Here is an 18,719-nt window from a genome sequence, read left to right as displayed (position 1 = left end):
TGGCTGTAGCTCTGCCGTCATCCAATCGGTGAGCTGAGTTTGATTGATGTTTATTGGCTGTGGCTCTGCTGCCATCCAATCAGTGAGCTGAGTTTGATTGATGTTGATTGGCTGTAGCTCTGCCGTCATTCAATCGGTGAGCTGAGTTTGATTGATGTTGATTGGCTGTGGCTTCTGCTGTCAGCGAGTGCTGAATTTTTGTTCAGTGATTCATCCAATCGTTTATTTTGTGAGGTTATTTTACGAAACGGTGCCATGGCATCGAAACTGAAACGTAATCTATGCCTCTATGTTGAGCGGTTGTTGGTCTAACGCTGTTCGTGAGACTAGGCTCTAAAGCAGGGGTGGGGAACGTCCAGCCCGCGGGTCGTATGAGGCCCGTGAAATCATTTGGTCTGTTCCTGCCAAAATTCAATAAATCTAGGAGCAAACCTGGAAAAGCAGTTGCGAGTAGCAACTTGAAAAATTCTAGATTTGAAGTTTTCATGACTGCAAGGATCCATACTCTTTGGTTTTTTCGGTAAAGTCACGTAGGTAAAAAAAAAATGAAAACAACTAAATTAAATCACAAATTAAATAAAAAAAAATGAAAACAACTAAATTAAATCACAAATTAAATTAAAAAAAATGAAAACAACTCAATTAAATCACAAATTAAATATAAAAAAATGAAAACAACTAAATTAAATCACAAATTAAAAAAAATGAAAACAACTCAATTAAATCACGACGTTTTGGAAGCAACACAAGCATCCGTCTGTTGTTTTCATTTTTTTTTGTGATTTAACATCATCAACACCAGCTCACATCACACGCCTCGCCAAAGAGAAGCAGTTCCAACCATCGCATTAGGGGCGAGTTAATGAAATGTCTGACCAAATATAACAGGCACATTTTTTTTAGCTCATAATTTTGCATGGCCCCGCGAATGATGTTATAAATATCCAAATGTCCCTTGGCCTAAAAAAAGCTTCTACACCCTGCTCTAAAGAAAGCAGTCTCTGTGGTGTGACCCAATCAGCTTCAAACACAATGCATCTGTAGGGGGCTGTCAGGGGAAGGATTCCCACCAAAAGGAAGGCGAAGTGGGATGGTAACAGTGGAAGGGGGGAGGAGCAGGCGAGGAGATACAAGAGAGAGAACGGGCGTGAAAGAGGTCAATCTAGCACGTGTCGTCATTGCCCACACTCATCCCCGTCTCGACTCACTAGCTCGTCTCCGTGCTCTCAACTGGCTCCCCATCGCCAGTAGGGTCACATACAAGACCGCCTGCCTCTGCCACAACGCCTTCATATCCGCCTGCCCGCCATACCTTTCTTCATTATTGACAACTTGCAGCTCAGCACACGGCAGATGCCTGCGCAGCGCGACTCACGACCTCCTCTTGATACCAAAATCCAGGATGGTCGTCGTGTCTATACGCCGCTTCTCGGTGGCAGCCCCAACAGTCTGGAACGCCATCACCCCTCTGCACATTCGCAGCATCACCTCAATCGCCTCCTTCAAGACACACTTAAAAACTCACCTCTACAACCACGTGCTTTCGAGCGACTCTGAGCTTGGCTCCGCGCCTCTGAGTTGCGGCCACTACGTCTGCAAATTTGCGCGTGTTACAAATATAACTATTATTATTATAATTGGCGGATCGAGAAGGCTGGGGACGAGTGTGGACTGGGGGAAGCAATAAAAGACGACGACCTTGTGTCGGCTCTCCTTTACACATCATATACTAACCAGAGCACGTTTGTGTTTTCATCGCAAGCACGTGTGGTTAACGCAATGACACGATCCCTTGCAAAAAAGGTTTCTGTTTGGGGTTTTATCATCCGAACGCAACTGTTTTATCACGGTCAGCAAGGGTAAAAACTCTTCTTATTTTTCACATCCTAAACTGGAACACACACACACACAAGACAAAGATCCCCCGTGAAGCCTTCACAGACTGTTGGGGCAAGTGCTGTTTGTTTTGCGAGTGGAAGACAGCACCCATGGAAGAGGGGGGGTGGTGGTGGGTGGATAGTACCACGCCCGGCCGCCTTTTTCTTCCCCCCCCCCACCCCAGCACCTCCGATTAGCACGTTTGAACTACGTACGGTGCAAAGGAAGTTCAACAAACTGGACATACAGAGTGGTAAAGGGTTACCACACACACCAGGTACTCATTTGACGCTGAGTCGACCTAGGGGAGGCCCAGGTAATCGTCGCCGGTGTTGTGTGGCCGTGAGCAGGAATCGACAAAGACAAAGGTCCCCCGTGTAGCCTGTAACAGACTGCTTGGGGCAAGTGCTGTTCGCGAGTAGCAGCAACTGTGAAGGGTGTGGGGTGGATAACACTGGTCAACACACTTTTTCTGGCATAAGGTATTCCAACGGCGTTAAGGTAATTTTGGGGTGCTGATTCTAAATCTGGCATCAGTTTTTTTCTATCACATCAGGTTTTTGAGATATAAAATATTGCATTTTCAATAAAAACTGCAGAAGACAAATATTAAATAAATGTGGATATCTACATAAAATGATATTATAAACACACTATCCTAAAAATACAGCACCATATTTAACACTAAAGCAGTCACTGACTCGCAACAACTTGCAATCATAAGTGACGGAGTTAATTTCGGGTAAAATCAATGAAAATGGGGTATGCCGATAGCATAAAAATGAGATGTGATAGAGCAAATCTGAGACCAGATTTGGAATCGGCACCCTGAAATTAGTCTAGAACAGCTGCAAAAGTCCAGGCCAGAAAAAAAAGTTTTTTGTTGTTGACCAGTGTAATATATTAAATTTCGATTTAAAGCTTTCGTGACTGCAGGGATTCATCTTCTTGGTTCTTTCGGTAAAGTCACGTAGAAGGGAAGTAATAAAATAATATGTTTTATTTTTATTATTTTATTACTTCCCTTCTACGTGACTTTACCGAAAGAACCAAGAAGTGTAATATATTATTTGACAATAAAAATCTATCAAATAATCGAAAATTTCAAGAAATTATTGTAATGTAATCATGACTGCGATTCGTTAATAATCATGATACTCCTCACTCCAAAGCGCTTCGTAGATTTTTTTATTTCCTTATATTTTATCTTTGTGTAAGTGAAAAAAAACTAATCCTGGACGACAGAGTGATGTGACGGATCAGATTTGGAATCGGCACCCTTAAATTAATCTAGAACAGCTGCAAAAGTCCAGGCCAGAATTTTTTTTTTTTTGACCAGTGTAATCGTCACCGGTGCTGTTGACCGTGAGCGGGAGTCGAACTCGCGCGCACACGCCAACTCTCAAGCCCTCTCGACGTTGCGGCCCCCACTGTGGGTTGTGGCCGCTCCCGTGGGTTGTGGTCACCCCTGTGAATTGTGGCCGTGAGTTGGCACATCACGGGGTGGTGTGTGGGGCAGAGGTCGCAAACGGGTTTTGATTCCTTACCCGTACCCGTTCCCTACCCGTACCCTACCCGAAATGAGTGACAAACGGCTACTCACCAATGACTCACGGCCTACCCGTACCCGTACCCGACCGCACCAGGGTCGCAAACGGGTACCCGTACCTGGCCGGGTACGGGTAGCCGGGTATCGGGTAGGGTACGGGTATCGGGTACCCGGTTGCGACCTCTGGTGTGGGGTGAGCAAAGGCGGTGGCATCGGGTCAGGAGCCATCTCAGTCGGTCAAGCCCGTGGGCGCCTGCCGGGCGTTCGGATACTTCACGTGGTGGCCTTAACGTGCACCTAGCCTGGCACAGGTTGCTGTTGGTGGTGGTGATGGTGCGCTGCATCCACTCTGCTCCCTGCCCTGCGTTGGGGCCGCACGCGAGTCACAGGGACAGGTGGCCAAACAATGGACAAAGGCAAACACGGCCTCAATTGATACGAGCAGATGTTTGTGTGTGTGTCTTGTGCGTGCGTGTCGATGTGTGTGTGTCCGTGTGTGTGTGCAAGTGTGGGTGTGTCCGCGTGTGCATGTCTGTGTGTCTGTGTGTGTGTATTGTGGGGAGCGGTGGTGTCGTGGTTAGCGCTACGAACCCGGTGACCCGAGTTCGATTCCCGCTCACGGTCAACACCGGTGACGATTATCTGAATCAGTCGTGGGCCTCCCCTAGGTCGACTCAGCCTCAAATAAGTAGCTCGTGCGGTGTGTAAACATCGCCACTGTGGAGACAAAGGCGGTCGGGCGTGGTGCTGGCCACCCACCCCCTCGTGTACCGTGCCGGCCTTCATAGGTGCTCGCTAACAGCACTTGCCCCAGCAGTCTGTTAAGGATACACGGGAGATATTTGCGTACGCGTTGGAGAGTAGTGGTGCAGTGGTTAGCACCCTTGCACCACGATCGTGGCAACCCGAGTTTGATTCCCAGACACGGCCAACATCACATCGGTGGTGAGTGGCAATCTGCCAACCTGTCAACATTCGTACTCTGGATACAAAGGCGGTCGGGCGTGGTTTTCCGACTACACCACCCCGCCGTGTGATGTGCCAACCTTGGCAACACCATAGTTGTCAACTCCTTATCAGCAGTGCCCCCTACCTTATTACGACCCAATTAAGACCGTATTGGTCACCCCGTGCCTCTTATACATCTCAAAGTTCATCCTGTAAAGTCCCATCGCAAGGGAGGAACCCAAACAAATAGACAACAATCTAAAAAAAATGTGCCTGTATGGAAGCGGTTGGATGCCGTATGGACCTGAAAACTAAATTTCCCTGTACAAAAATACATCTAAACCGTATGGGTTTGTCTGCTAGCCATGTGTATATTAGTTTGTAGCATTGTAGTATGTAGTAGTGTAGTGTATAGTGGTGTAGTAGTGTAGTGTATAGTGGTGTAGTGTATAGTAGTAGGACCAATTCAGACCTTACTGGTCATCCCGTGCCCTTATAAATCTCAACGTTCATCCTCACCACTACACTATACACTACTATACACTACACTATATACTACACTATATACTACACTACTACATACCTGTGAACCCCTTATCAGTGCCCTAGTTTATTAGAGACCAATTCTGACCTTATTGGTCACCCCGTGCCCCTATAAATCTCAACGTTCATTCTCACCACTACACTATACACTACTATACACTACACTATATACTACACTACTACATACCTGTGAACCCCTTATCAGTGCCCTAGCTTATTAGAGACCAATTCTGACCTTATTGGTCACCCCGTGCCCCTATAAATCTCAACGTTCATTCTACAAAGTCCCATCGCAAGGGAGAAACACAAACAAATAGACACATTTTTTTGCCCGCATTGAAACCGCTGTACACCATATGGACCTGAAAACTCAATTTCCCTGCACAAGAACACGGGGTAAACCGTGTGGGTTGACAGGTTTGCGACACCGGGTAGCTGACGAGAAATATGCCGTCCGTTAGACCTGTGGTTCTTCTTAGGGGCCGTCCATAAATGACGTCACGCGATTTTTGACGATATTTGACCCCCCCCCCTCGTCACACGGCGTCACAAAAAGTCAGACCCCCCCTCAAATATGACGTCACAAAGTTCTGCCCCCCCCCCCCAAAATAAAACATGCTTCAAATCGCTTTAAACTATTGTCATTGTAGCGCGTATTTAATGTAGCGCTGCACTCTGATGTTGTAGAAGAAAACATTTATTAAAAAGTATATTTAATTAAGTAGAACGTGTTGTCTATATTTATTTAAAGTTGCGCATTTTGATGTGACGTCACATTTCTCAAACCCACACCCCCTTCGTCACACATCGTCACAAATGTCTGACCCCCCCCCCCTAAGGTGTGTGACGTCATTTATGGACGGCCCCTAAACAGAACGTGCCAATTCGTGACTAGGTACAGCACTAACCGGCGCGTTGGATTTGTGGGGGAAATAACTTCACAAATCTGTCTGTCGCCTGATGATGCCGGCTGTAATCACTCTGCAGCACTAACCGGCGGGCACTGTACAAGTTACGAAATTCTCACGCTCCGTTTGACGTGACAAACATCGCCGATTGGCTGCGTCGGGTGGTGGCGGGTTTAACGACACAACGTATTTATATTTACGTGGTGTCGTTAACGATTGCAATCCAAAGGGGCTTCCAAGGAAGAACTACAACTGCGTCCGAGGGTACACGTGTGTGAGACGAATTCAACGTAGAAATGGTGAAAGAAAATATTGTGTAATGGGAGGGGGTGAGATGACAGAGACCTCAGGATTGCTCTGAGGTCTGCCAAAACGTCTCCAGAAAAGAAAAAATTGCAAAGGAAAACGTCCCCACATCTGTAGGGCGATTCCGTAATTCCGCTCACTCAATACTCGCGCACACAGACACAACACAGACACAAAAAGATCAAAGATCCCCCGTATAGCCTCAACAGACTGTAGGGGAAAGTGCTGTTAGCGAGCACCTATGAAGGCCGCAACGGTACACGAGGGGGTGGGTGGCCAGCACCATGCCCGACCGCCTTTGTCAGACACACACACAGACACATAGACACACACACAGACACACAGACACACACACAGACACAGACACCCACACCCACACACAGACACACACACACAGACACCCACACACAGACACACACAGACACACACACACAGACATACACACACAGACTGACACACACACAGACACACACACAGACACAACACACACACTGGCACACACACAGCCACACAGACACAACACATACATACACACTGACACACACACTGACACACACTGACACAACACAGACATAAATACTGACACACACACAGACACACACAGACACAACACAGACATAAATACTGACACACACACAGACACACACAGACATAAATACTGACACAAACACAACACACACACACAGACACAACACACACATAAATAAATACTGACACACACACACAACACATACATAAAAACAAGACAAAAACCCTATATCCCCCTATATCCTGAACAGACTGTAGGGGCAAGTGCTGTTAGCGAGCACCTATGAAGGCCGGCACGGCATACGAGGGGGTGGGTGGCCAGCACCACGCCCGGCCGTTTTTGTTCCCCCAGTTGCGATGTTTACACGATCACACCAGGTTCTCATTTGAGGCGGAGTCGACCTAGGGGAGGCCCAGGACCGGTTCAGATAATCGTCACTGGTGTTGGTCGTGAGCAGGAATTGAACTCGGGTCGCCAGGCTCTTAGCGCAGCGTTCTAACCGCTACACTACCACGCGAGCACACACGCGCACACGCACGCACACACGCGCACGCACACACGCGCACGCACACACGCACACACGCGCACACACGCGCACGCACGCACAGACGCACACGCACGCACGCACACACGCGCACGCACGCGCCACGCTCTCCCCTCCTGCCACTGATCACATCTGGCCACACATCTGCGAGTGAGCGTGCGAGAGAGAGGAAGATGTGAGACCCCACAGCTTTACCAGCCAGCGGATTCATATCCGCTGGAGGGGTTTTCGGTTGGCCCAACCGCAACCATCCGAGAGCCAAACACCAAGGCACCATAAAAGAACCATCACGGATCATCAAAGGCCATCACGGCCCATCACGGAACCATCACAGAACTTCCAAAGACCATCACGGAACCATCACAGAACCATCACAAAACTTCCAAAGACCATGACGGCCCATCACGGAACCATCAAATAATCATCAAGGACCATAATAGATTAATTATCAAAGACCATCACGGAGCCATCACGGAACCATCACGGACCCATCACGGACCCATCACGGACCCATCACGGAACAATCACATAATCATCAAGGACCTTCACGGACCATCACCGAACCATGACGGGACCATCACATAATCATCAAAGACCATCATGGATTATCAAAGACCATCACGGACCACCACAGACCCATCACGGGACCATCACGAAACCATCACAGACCCACCAACACAATCACAGAACCGGCCCCACCAAAGATCATCACGGAACCGGTTGAGGCATCGCTCACCGCGACCGACGTTGGCCGCGGCCAGACAAATCGAACTCGGTGTGCTGGGCTTTGGCGGCACGCCGCGCCAACTGCCGTGCCACCGTTGCGCGCGTTGTCATGAACACAACAAACACAAAAGGTGGCTCTCGAGTGCAGCGACGGTGCGGCGACTCTCACCAGGCGCTCCGTCTCCTGCTCGCGGAGCCGCTCGTCGCGGTGCCTGCGGTGGTACTGGCGCAGCTCCGACTCGTCCCCGCCGCGGATCTCCGAGATGCTGCCCTTGCGCTCCCGCAAGCGCGGCGGAGATTCCGGCACCGCCGTCGCCGCCGCCTTCCCCCCGTCATCCACCTCCTCCTCCTCCGGCGGGAGATCCCGTTCGGAATCCGAACCGGCGGAACGATCGAGGGCCGTCGGTCGTCCCCCGTCCGGCTTTGCCGCGGTTGCGATTGCGGCGGTTGCGGCGGTTGCGGAGGTTGCGGCGGTTGCGGTGGGCGACCTCATCGTCATCGTCAGACTCGACGACAGATTCGGCGAGAGCGGCGCCGGCGGTCGCCTGCGCTGCAGCGCGGGGCTCCGACAGGGAGACCTTGGCACGGGTGGCGTCGTCGTCATTGTTGTTGTTGACGCCGCCGCCGCCGTTGTTGTTGTTGACGCCGGGATCTTCACCTTGGTCGCGACGCTGAAGGAGCCGCCCGGCGTGCCCGAGGGCGACGGCGACGCCGCGGCAGCTTCGTGATCGAAAATAACGAAGCCTTCTCGTGCACCGCCGCCACTATCACCACCACCACCGCCGGACCGCCGTATGAACGCCGGACTGGTGAAGACGCCTCCGAGGCGTTTGCCAACCGAGGGGCACGACTCTGGCCCGGCCAGCGCCGGCGAAGCCGCGGCCTTGCGGCTCGACTTCGGGCTCAGAGGAGGCAGCGTGTCCAGAGGGCGCGGCGGTTGCTGCTGCTGCTGGTGACCGTAATCAGGGCTGAGCGGGGAGCGAGGGGACCCGTCGGGGCCTACGCCCGCAGGCTTCGCCTGAGGCTGACCCCAACGCTGGCTGCTCTGGACGCCCAAAGTCGGAGAGCGGCCTTCCAAGGCTCCGCCACCACCGCCGCCGCGCGCCACGAGTCTTCTTGCCGACGACGGCGAGTGCGGCGGCTGCTGCTGCTGCCACCTCGAGGGACCCTGCGGGGAGGCGAGGGAGATGGGGAAGCAGCCGCGGCGCGAGGCCTCCGGGCTGGCAGGCGGGGTGGTGGCCGATCTCCTCGCCGCCCGTGGGGAGAGCGGCACGGGCCCGGCCGCCGTGGCCGCCCCCCCGCCCCACTCCAGAGAAGCCCTGGGGAGCCTCGGGCTCGGAGGGCTCTCCGGCGAGAAGCCTGGGAAGCAGGCCGCAGCGGCGTTGGCATTGGCGCCGCCGCCACTCTCCGGCGGCACTCCGGCGCCGCCGCCGCCGCCGCCACCGCCCTGGCCGGGTTTGGCGTGCGCCAGGTGAGGCCGCTCCGTGGGCGCATCCCGGATCCGTCGCCTCGGCGCGCGGGGGCTTTCGGCCCTGGCGGCCGTCGCCGCCGGCGTAGCCGTCACCACGGGGGGGGCGGCCGCGGTGGCACGGAAGCCGTTGGCAGAGCGCTGTGAAGTGAAGTTGTAGCTGGAGGAGCGGGCGGGCACGGGCGGCGTGCCGTGGTTGTCGTTGGAACTTGACGACGACGACGGCGACGAGGGCGACGATGAGGCGGACGCCAGGTTGTCGTAGCACGAGCCGGAGAGGGAGACGCGTTCCGGGCTCGAGGGAGGGGAGCACGGCACGCCGCGGGGCGGCTGCTGCTGCTGCTGGTGGTTGTTGTTGCCGTTGTCCGGAGCGGAGGCGACGCTGGTGAAGGAGGCCGGCGTGAGCGGGGCGCCGGAGGCTGTGTTGCTCTCCAGCGTCAGCGAGTCGATGATGTCCTGGGGGTGTGGGAGGGGTGGGTGGTGGCCGGTGGAGGGGGGCGGTGGTGGTGGTGCCAGATTTCGAGTGAGCGGGTACCATGCCAGCAAATGACGGGGCCGCGTGTGCACTCTGCTTCAGCCGGAGTTTAAATAATAACAATGATGATTATGAATTAATAATCGTCAACAACATAATGATCACCACCATCACCGTCAAGTCAACTCGTATCGAATAAAGGTGACTTCCACAATGCTAATTTCGATTTAAAGCTTTCGTGACTGCAGGGATTCATCTTCTTGGTTCTTTCGGTAAAGTCACGTAGAAGGGATAAAACAAAACAAAAAAAACAAAAAACATAATAAAATAATTTTTAAGACGCTGTCTTCCCGACAGACCTTTTCTTCACCTGAGGACGGCTGCTTGCGTTGTGGCCGAAACGTCCTGAGAATTGTATTTTATTATGTTTCTTTTTATTATTTTATTATTTCCCTTCTACGTGACTTTACCGAAATAACCAAGAAGGCAAATTTCTCGTCAGCGACCAGGCGAAAACCTCCTACGGGTTTCACCTGCAGGTCCTGCTCGATGGAGCAGGCGTTGAGGAGTTTGTCTCGAGCGCCGGCCCGTCCTGCCAGCGCACCGTCCCTGCGCCGGGCGTCGTTGCCGTTCACCGAGCTCATGGTGGCGTCTGCTCGCACGCGGCAAAGGTAAAGGTTCCCCCAAAGCCTCAACAGACTGTTGGGACAAGTGCCGCTGGCCAGTAGGAGCTGTGAAGGCCGGCACGGCGCACGAGGGGGGGGTGGCCAGCGCCGCGCCCCGGCCGCCTTTGTCTCCCCCAGTAGCGACGTTTGCTACAAACCGCACTGGGTATTCATTTGAGGCTGAGTCGACCTAGGGGAGGGCCCAGGACCGGTTCAGATAATCGTCACCGGTGTTGGCCGTGAGTGGGAATCGAACTCGGGTCGCAAGGTTCGTAGCACAGCGGGCTAACTGCTACACTACCGCTCCCCACTACACACGCACACACACGCGCGCATGCACAGACACACATAGGCACGCACGCACACACACACGCGAATAGGCACGCACACACGCGAACAGGCATGCACACGCGCACACGCACGCGCATGCACCAACAAACGCACGCGCCCGCACACACACACGCGCGCACGTATGTGCATGCACACACAGACATGCACACTCAACACATGGTGATGATGATGATGACAATGATAGCAATGACGTGAATGGTATTGACTTTGATGATGTTGTTATTGACGTTGTCGTTATTGTTGGTGTTGTTGTTGTTGACGTTGTTGGTGTTATTGTTATTATTGTTGTTTGTGTTATTGTTGCTGTTGACGTTGTTGGTGTCATTGTTGTTGTTGTGATTGGTCTTATTGTTGTTGGTGTGATTGGTGTTATTGTTGCTGTTGTTATTGTTCATGTTATTGTTGTTGTTGACGTACGTGACGGGGCTGCGGGCGGGTTCGCCGACGGGGCCAGCATGCTGCGGATTCTCACCGCCTCGTCCGGATGATTGAAACGGAAGAAGTTCCACTGTCCGAGACAAAGCATGCAGCCTGTGTACACACACACACAGACACACACAGACACAGACACGCAGACACACACACAGACACACACACAAACACACACACACAGACACCCACACACACACAGACACACACACAGACACACACACACATACACACACACAGCCACCCACACACGCAGACACACACAGACACACAGGGGAACAGGGGAAGCAGTTAACGCACAACCAAAGACAAAGATCCCCCGTGTAGCCTTAACAGACTGTTGGGGCAAGTGCTGTTAGCGAGTAGCAGCACGAATGAAGGCCGGCACTCTGGCACACAGGGGGGAGGGGGGTGGCCAACACCACGCCCGGCCGCCTTTGTCTCCCCAATGGCGATGTTGTTTACTACACACCGCACCAGGTACCCATTTGAGGCCGAATTGAACCTAGTCTCAAACAAAGACAAAAATCCCCCGTGTAGCCTTAACAGGCTGTTGGGGCAAGTGCCGTTAGTAGCGAGTAGTGGCACCTACGAAGGCCGGGGGGTTGGGTGGCCAGCACCACGCCCGTCTGGCAGTGATGACGGGCTGTATCAACCCCCCCACTCCCCACCCCCCCACCTCACGCGATCAGGAGGTGAACTCTTGACCCTTCCGACCGCTGCGATCCACTCGATGGCCCGGCCGCACGAACGGCTTCAACACGACCGCTGCACTGACTTCACTCTAACCTCGGCGTCTCTCCCTAACCCTCTTCCTCACCCTCTCCATGACCAACCCAACTGGGAGTTGAACTCTCGACCTCCCGAGCGCCACGAGCCGCTGGCCGTGCCGCCACCGGCGCCGCGGTGGAGATGAAGCCAACAAAGAGTCGGAGGGAAGGGCCGGGAGACCGAATCAGAATAATCGGAATATGTATTCGTGCTGGAGGTTTCAGTTTCAGTGTCATGTATTAGGTATAGCGCTGTGAGCCATGCGGCTCTTGACTCGGGTGCAACCGCAACAAACAAAAACATGAACAAGAAGCATCTTAAAGTGACTACGCGCAACAGAAACATCCGGGGAAAAAAACAGCAAAATCTTCAAGAAAAAAGCACCGTATATCAACGCTGTGTGCAAAAATACCAGGAATCCCTAGCGCTACAAAGCTCTGTGTCAGATGTGCGATAGATGTGGCGCCGCCACCGCCGTTGTCACCGTCACTGGCGTGCGCCTTTTGGCATCATCTGGTCCAACCCATGTGAGACTAGGCTCTAAGGAAAGCTGTCTCGGGTGTGGACCAATCAACTTCAAGGACAGTGCACATTATCAGAGTTATGTTTTTTGTTTGCATTATGACTGCAGGTATTGCGGTCTATGCAAACATGACTCCTTGTAAAAAGGTGTCAGTTTTGTTGCCAGATAGAAGGGTAAAAAAACAATTATCATATTTTTACTGGCAAATGAGGTTCCAATGGTGGCGTGCCGTTGTTTGTGGCCGTCGCGTGGCCCGCTGGAGGCCGCCGGTGGCCGCCATCAGAGGTGTGGACTCGAGTCATGTGACTTGGACTCGAGTCAGACTCGAGTCATGAATTTGATGACTTGCGACTCGACTTGGACTTGCATAACAATGACTTTGTCCCACCTATGAGATGTGGACTCGAGTCATGTGACTTGGACTCGAGTCAGACTCGAGTCATGAATTTGATGACTTGCGACTCGACTTGGACTTGCATAACAATGACTTTGTCCCACCTCTGGCCGCCATGCCTGGCCCGGTTTAAATATAAATGAGAACTCCGTTGGCAGCCAGGGCGGGAGTCGGCCGCTCTGGCGGAGTGCAGGAATGCCGGGGCGTGTGCCGTCATGCCGACAACGGGTATATTTATAATACTCCGCCGCCCTTGGACACTGACTTTTAATTTTATTTTCAGACTTTTTTTTTTATTTTGGCCGCCTGGGTCACCCCCTCCTCCCTTGGAGGTGGTCACGCTCGGCGCTTTGAAGCCATGGCGACGTGAGACCCAATGATGATGATGATGATGATTGTCCTTGTTCTCCTCCTCCTCCTTCCAAGAATGATGTCTTGAGACTTGGACTGGAGAGGAGACTGGGCCTCAGGATCAGAGTCCTGATTGAGACTCAGGGAGACCGGGTCTCAGGGTCAGAGTCTGGGGTGAGACTGGGGGAGACCGGGTCTCAGGATTGGAGTCCAATTACCAGGTCTCACGGTTAGAGTCTGGGTTGAAACTAGGGAGACCGGGTCTCAGGATTGGAGTCCAATTGAGACTTACGGATACAGGGTCTCAGTGTCAGAGTCTGGTTTGAGACTCATGGAGAACGGGTCTCAGGATTGGAGTCCATTTCAGACTTAGGGAGACCGGGTCTCAGGGTCAGAGTCTGGGGTGAGCCTCGGGGAGACCTAACTCAAAATTGGAGTCCAATTGAAACTAAGTGAGACCGGGTCTCAGGGTCAGAGTCTGGGTTGAGTTTCGGGGAGACCGGGTCTCAGGATTGGAGTCCATTTGAGACTCGGGGAGACCGGGTCTCAGGCTCACAGTCTTGAATGAGAGTCAGGGAGACCGGGTCTCATGGTCAGAGTCTGAGTTGAAGACCGGGTTGGGTTCAGAGTCTGTATCTCGTTTGAGTGGCGAGATGTTAACTACCTCGCCTGGTATACAGGAGGTCGTCAGTTCGATCCCAACCCTCACGCCTGCTCTATATTTGGAGTTTGCGGTGTCTCTCTCCCTCCTCGTGGCCGTGTGGATTTTTCTCCGGGTCCTCCGGTTTTTCCTTCCACAGTTAGAACCCACACCACGTGGTTTTTTTTTGGCCGCTACTATAGATGTCCACGTAACGATGATGATGATGATCAGCCCACTTCATTGGGCTATCATATATGACAAGCAGGTCGCTTCTGGAAAAATAACGAGCTACTGCATAGCTCAGCGTGGGGCCTTACCTGGGCAAAATAAATAAATAAAAATAGTTAAATAAGTTTTAGTTTAGAGCGAATGGCGACGTCCATCGACTCAAAACACAGACCCCCCCCCCCAAGCGGTGCAGGGGTCGAGGTGGCATCATCCGTAGCGCAGGAAGAGTGGCTGGCTCCCAGCGGCAGCAGCGGAGGTGGTAGCAGCGGAGGCAGCGGCAGCAGCAGAGGCAGCTGAAGCAGCAGAGGGAGAGGTCCGTGCGGGGTGGATGGCGTGGATGGCACGGATGGCATCGCGCAAATTCCGCGACGGGAGACAAAATAGATCGGAACCACGGAGCGAGCGCCCTGCCACTCTCTCCACTGGCACCGCACGCACACACAAAGACAAAGATCCCCCGTATAGCCTAAACAGACTGTTGGGGCAAGTGCTGTTAGCGAGCACCTATGAACGCTGGCACGGCACACGACGGGGTAGGTGGCCAGCATCACGCCCGGCCGCCTTTGTCTCTCCAGTGGCGATGGTCACACACTGCACCGGGTACTCATTTGAGGCTGAGTCGACCTAGGGGAGGCCCAGGAGCGAACTCGGGTCGCCGGGTTTTGTCGCACAGCGCGCTAACCGCTACACTACTGCTCCCCACACGCATCGCGACTGCGTGTGTGTGTGTGGGTTCGTTCGGTGAACTGGTCGGCATGGATACGCGACGGTCGGATATGCGACGTTGCAAACTGCTGTGATAATACTGCTAACAATTGTTATTGTCCGTTTCATAACCGGTTTGAGATTGCGAGGGTTGTGCGTGTTTGTGAAATTGCTCTGAGATCCACGACCAAAAAGAAAATACGCACACACGCACACACACACACGCACACGCGCGCTTATAGCAACACATAAACACAGCAATCTATATAAACACACGTGCACACACACACACACAAAGATCAGCACCTATGAAGGCCGGCACGGCACACAATGGGGTGGGTGGCCAGCACCACGCCCGGCCGCCTTTGTCTCCCCGGTGGCGATGTTTACTACACACCGCACCGGGGACTCATTTGAGGCTGAGTCGACCTAGGGGAGGCCCATCAGGACCGGTTGAGATCATCGGCACCGGTTGTTGGCGGTGACCGTGAGCGGGGATTGAACCCTGGGCCGCCGGGTTTGCAGCGCCGCGCCGCCCTAACCGCTGCACCACCACTCCCCACTGAATATAAACGCGCACATACGCACACAAGGATACCCCGTGTAGCCTTGAACAGGCTGTTGGGGCAAGGGTGAAGTGGAGTAGAATTTGACAACTATTAAATTCACACGGAAACTATACAAAAAAAACTATAAAACGAAACTATTTTTTGTTACTTGACCAGGTGCAAGGCCCCACTGAGATCGTGTGCAGCTCAGAAGCGACGTGACCCATCACTAATGACAACTCAACGAAGAGGCGGCTTCTCAACATCATCATCATCACGTGGACATTTATAGCAGCCACATACTCCGAACGCGTGATTCTAAAGGTGGAGGGAAAAACCAAAAGACCCGGGGAAAAATCCACGCGACCATGGAGAGAGAGAGACACGCAAACTCCAAATATACAGCAGCAGGCGTCAGGGTCGGGATCGAATACACGACCTCCTGTATACCAGGCGAGGTAGTTAACATCTCCTAGCCACCGTGATGATGATGAGAGAGACACACAAACTCCAAATGTACAGCAGGCGCCAGGGTTGGGATAGAACCCACAACCCTCCTGAATACACGGCGAGGTAGTTAATATCTCCGAGCCACCGTGATGATGATGATGAGAAAGACACCGCAAACTCCAAATATACAGCAGCAGGCATCAGGGTCGGGATCGAACCCACGACCTCCTGCATACCAGGCGAGGTAGTTAACATCTCTCCACAGAGTAACACACACAGACACACAGAGTGACACACACAGAGTAACACACAGTGACACACAGAGTGACACAGAGTGACACACACAGTGACACACAGTAACACACAGACACACAGAGTGACACACAGACACACAGAGTGACACACAGAGTGACACACACAGTGACACACACAGACACACAGAGTGACACACACAGAGTGACACACACAGAGTGACACACAGAGTGACACACACAGTGTCCCACAGAGTGACACACACAGAGTGACACAGAGTGACACACGCACACACAGAGTGACACAGAGTGACACACAGAGTGACACACACAGAGTGACACACACAGTGACACACAGAGTGACACACACGGAGTGACACACGCACCCTCACACTCGCTGTCTGGAGTCCCCCTGTGCTGCTGCTGCTGCTGAGTAACGCCGGCAAAGGTGACAGAGAGATGCTAATTGAAGAGGGATTATAATTAAACACCCGCAGGGCGTTATGGGTACCTGGGTTGCTCCCACAGCGAACTAAATATAAATGCACCAACAGCAAAGACAAAGATCCCCCGTATAGCCTTAACAGTCTTTAGGGGCAAGTGCTGTTAGCGAGCACCTATGAAGGCCGGAACGATACATGAGGGGGTGGGTGGCCAGCACCACGCCCGGCCGCCTTTGTCTTCCCAGTGGCGATGTTTACTACACACCGCACCAGGTACAGTACTCATTTGAGGCTAAGTCGACCTCGGGGAGGCCCAGGACCGCTTCAGATGATCGTCACCGGTGTTGGCCCATGAGCGGGAATCGAACTCGGGTCGCCGGGTTCATAGCGCAGCGTAGCGCTAACCACTACACTGCCGCTCCTCATACACACCCACAGACACACGCATATCCACACAACAACAACAACCGTCATTCGCCACTAAGTGGCGGTGACGTCACCACGACGCTTGTGCCAGGCCACGTGCACCTTGAGGCCACGTGAAGTGTCGAACGCCCGCTGGCAAGAGGTCACGGGGTAGACCCAGATGCCACGGGTCGACTGACTGAGATGACCGAGATGACTGGCTGATGCACCACCTGTGCCCCCTACTGTGCCAACTTGCTCTGCTTTAGCCACCCGACGCTCCGCTCGTTGTTGTGAGCGTCGCTCCTCTGCCCACCGTTGTTGCTGGAGGGCGACTGCCTCCAACTGCCCAGTAGCGTCCTTCACGAGCCTCCTCCACAGAGGCCGATCTTGACACCGCTGGTGCCAGTCATCGGCAAGTCCACTCAGCTCCACGTCCTCCTGTACCACATCACTCTATCTCTTCTCTAGCCCGTGCCGTGCCCGTTAAGCCCCCTCGATCCGGCCGAACAAAAGCTGTTTAGGCATGCGGTGGCTGGGCAAGCGGGCTACACGACCCAGCCAACGCAGCCTTGCCTGCCGGAGGAGCTCACCGATAGGACTTTGCCCAGATCTTTCAAGGATTTGTGAGCTCCTCACACAATCCAGCCTGGTTAAACCCAGGATGGATCGTAGGCAGGCCAGCCTAAATGTTTCTAACTGGCGAAGATGTTCCATTAGGGAACAACAACAACAACAACCGCCATTCGCCACTAAGTGGCGGTGACGTCACCACGACTCTTGTGCCAGGCCATGTGCACCTTGAGGCCACGTGAAATGTCGAACGCCCGCTGGCAGGAGGTCACGGAGCAGAACCAGCAGGTGCCACGGGTCGACTGACCGAGATGACCGAGATTAGGGAACACACACATATACACACACACGTACATACATACACACATATTCACACCCACACGCATATCCACAAACACAAACATACCCACACACACACATACCCACACATCCGCACACATACCCACACAACAACAACAACAACAACCGCCATTCGCCACTAAGTGGCGGTGACGTCACCACGACGCTTGTGCCAGGCCATGTGCACCCTGAGGCCACGTGAAGTGTCGAACGCCCGCTGGCAGGAGGTCACGGGGCAGACCCATGTGCCACGGGTCGACTGACCGAGATGACCGAGATGACTGGCTGATGCACCACCTGTGCCCCCTACTGTGCCAACTTGCTGTGCTTTAGCCACCCGGCGCTCCGCTCGTTGTTGTGAGCGTCGCTCCTCCGCCCTCCGTTGTTGTTGGAGGGCGACTGCCTCCAACTGCCCAGTAGCGTCCTTCACGAGCCTCCTCCACTGAGGCCGATCTTGACACCGCTGGTACCAGTCATCGGCAAGTCCACTCAGCTCCACGTCCTCCTGTACCACATCACTCCATCTCTTCTCTAGCCCGTGCCGCGCCCGTTTAGCCCCCTCGATCCGGTCGAACAAAAGCTGTTTAGGCATGCGGTGGCTGGGCATGCGGGCTACATGACCCAGCCAACGCAGCCTTGCCTGCCGGAGGAGCTCACTGATGGGACTTTGCCCAGATCTTTCAAGGACTTGTGAGCTCCTCACACAATCCAGCCTGGTTAAACCCAGGATGGATCGTAGGCAGGCCAGCCTAAATGTTTCCAACCGGCGAAGATGC

General features: G+C 53.4%; 1 protein-coding gene across 6 annotated transcripts in view; it reads right to left on the bottom strand.

The window, feature by feature from the left end:
* The window catches only part of LOC144737147 (pleckstrin homology-like domain family B member 1), a 91,416-nt gene that overhangs the window by 47,605 nt on the left and 25,092 nt on the right, over positions 1–18,719 (bottom strand). For all 6 annotated transcript variants that reach the window (XM_078619861.1, XM_078619860.1, XM_078619856.1 and 3 more), the window contains 3 exons: positions 11,308–11,421; positions 10,408–10,526; positions 8,101–9,855 (listed from right to left, as the gene is read on the bottom strand). In XM_078619861.1, the coding sequence (XP_078475987.1) occupies positions 8,101–9,855; positions 10,408–10,526; positions 11,308–11,416 (1,983 nt within the window). In that variant the 5' untranslated portion in view covers positions 11,417–11,421. The remainder of the gene's footprint in view (positions 1–8,100; positions 9,856–10,407; positions 10,527–11,307; positions 11,422–18,719) is intronic.

The sequence above is a fragment of the Lampetra planeri genome, chromosome 65 (genome assembly GCF_965212315.1).
Source record: "Lampetra planeri chromosome 65, kcLamPlan1.2.h2, whole genome shotgun sequence".
Taxonomy (NCBI): Eukaryota; Metazoa; Chordata; class Hyperoartia; order Petromyzontiformes; family Petromyzontidae; genus Lampetra; species Lampetra planeri.
This window is presented reverse-complemented; position numbering and strand designations above follow the sequence as displayed.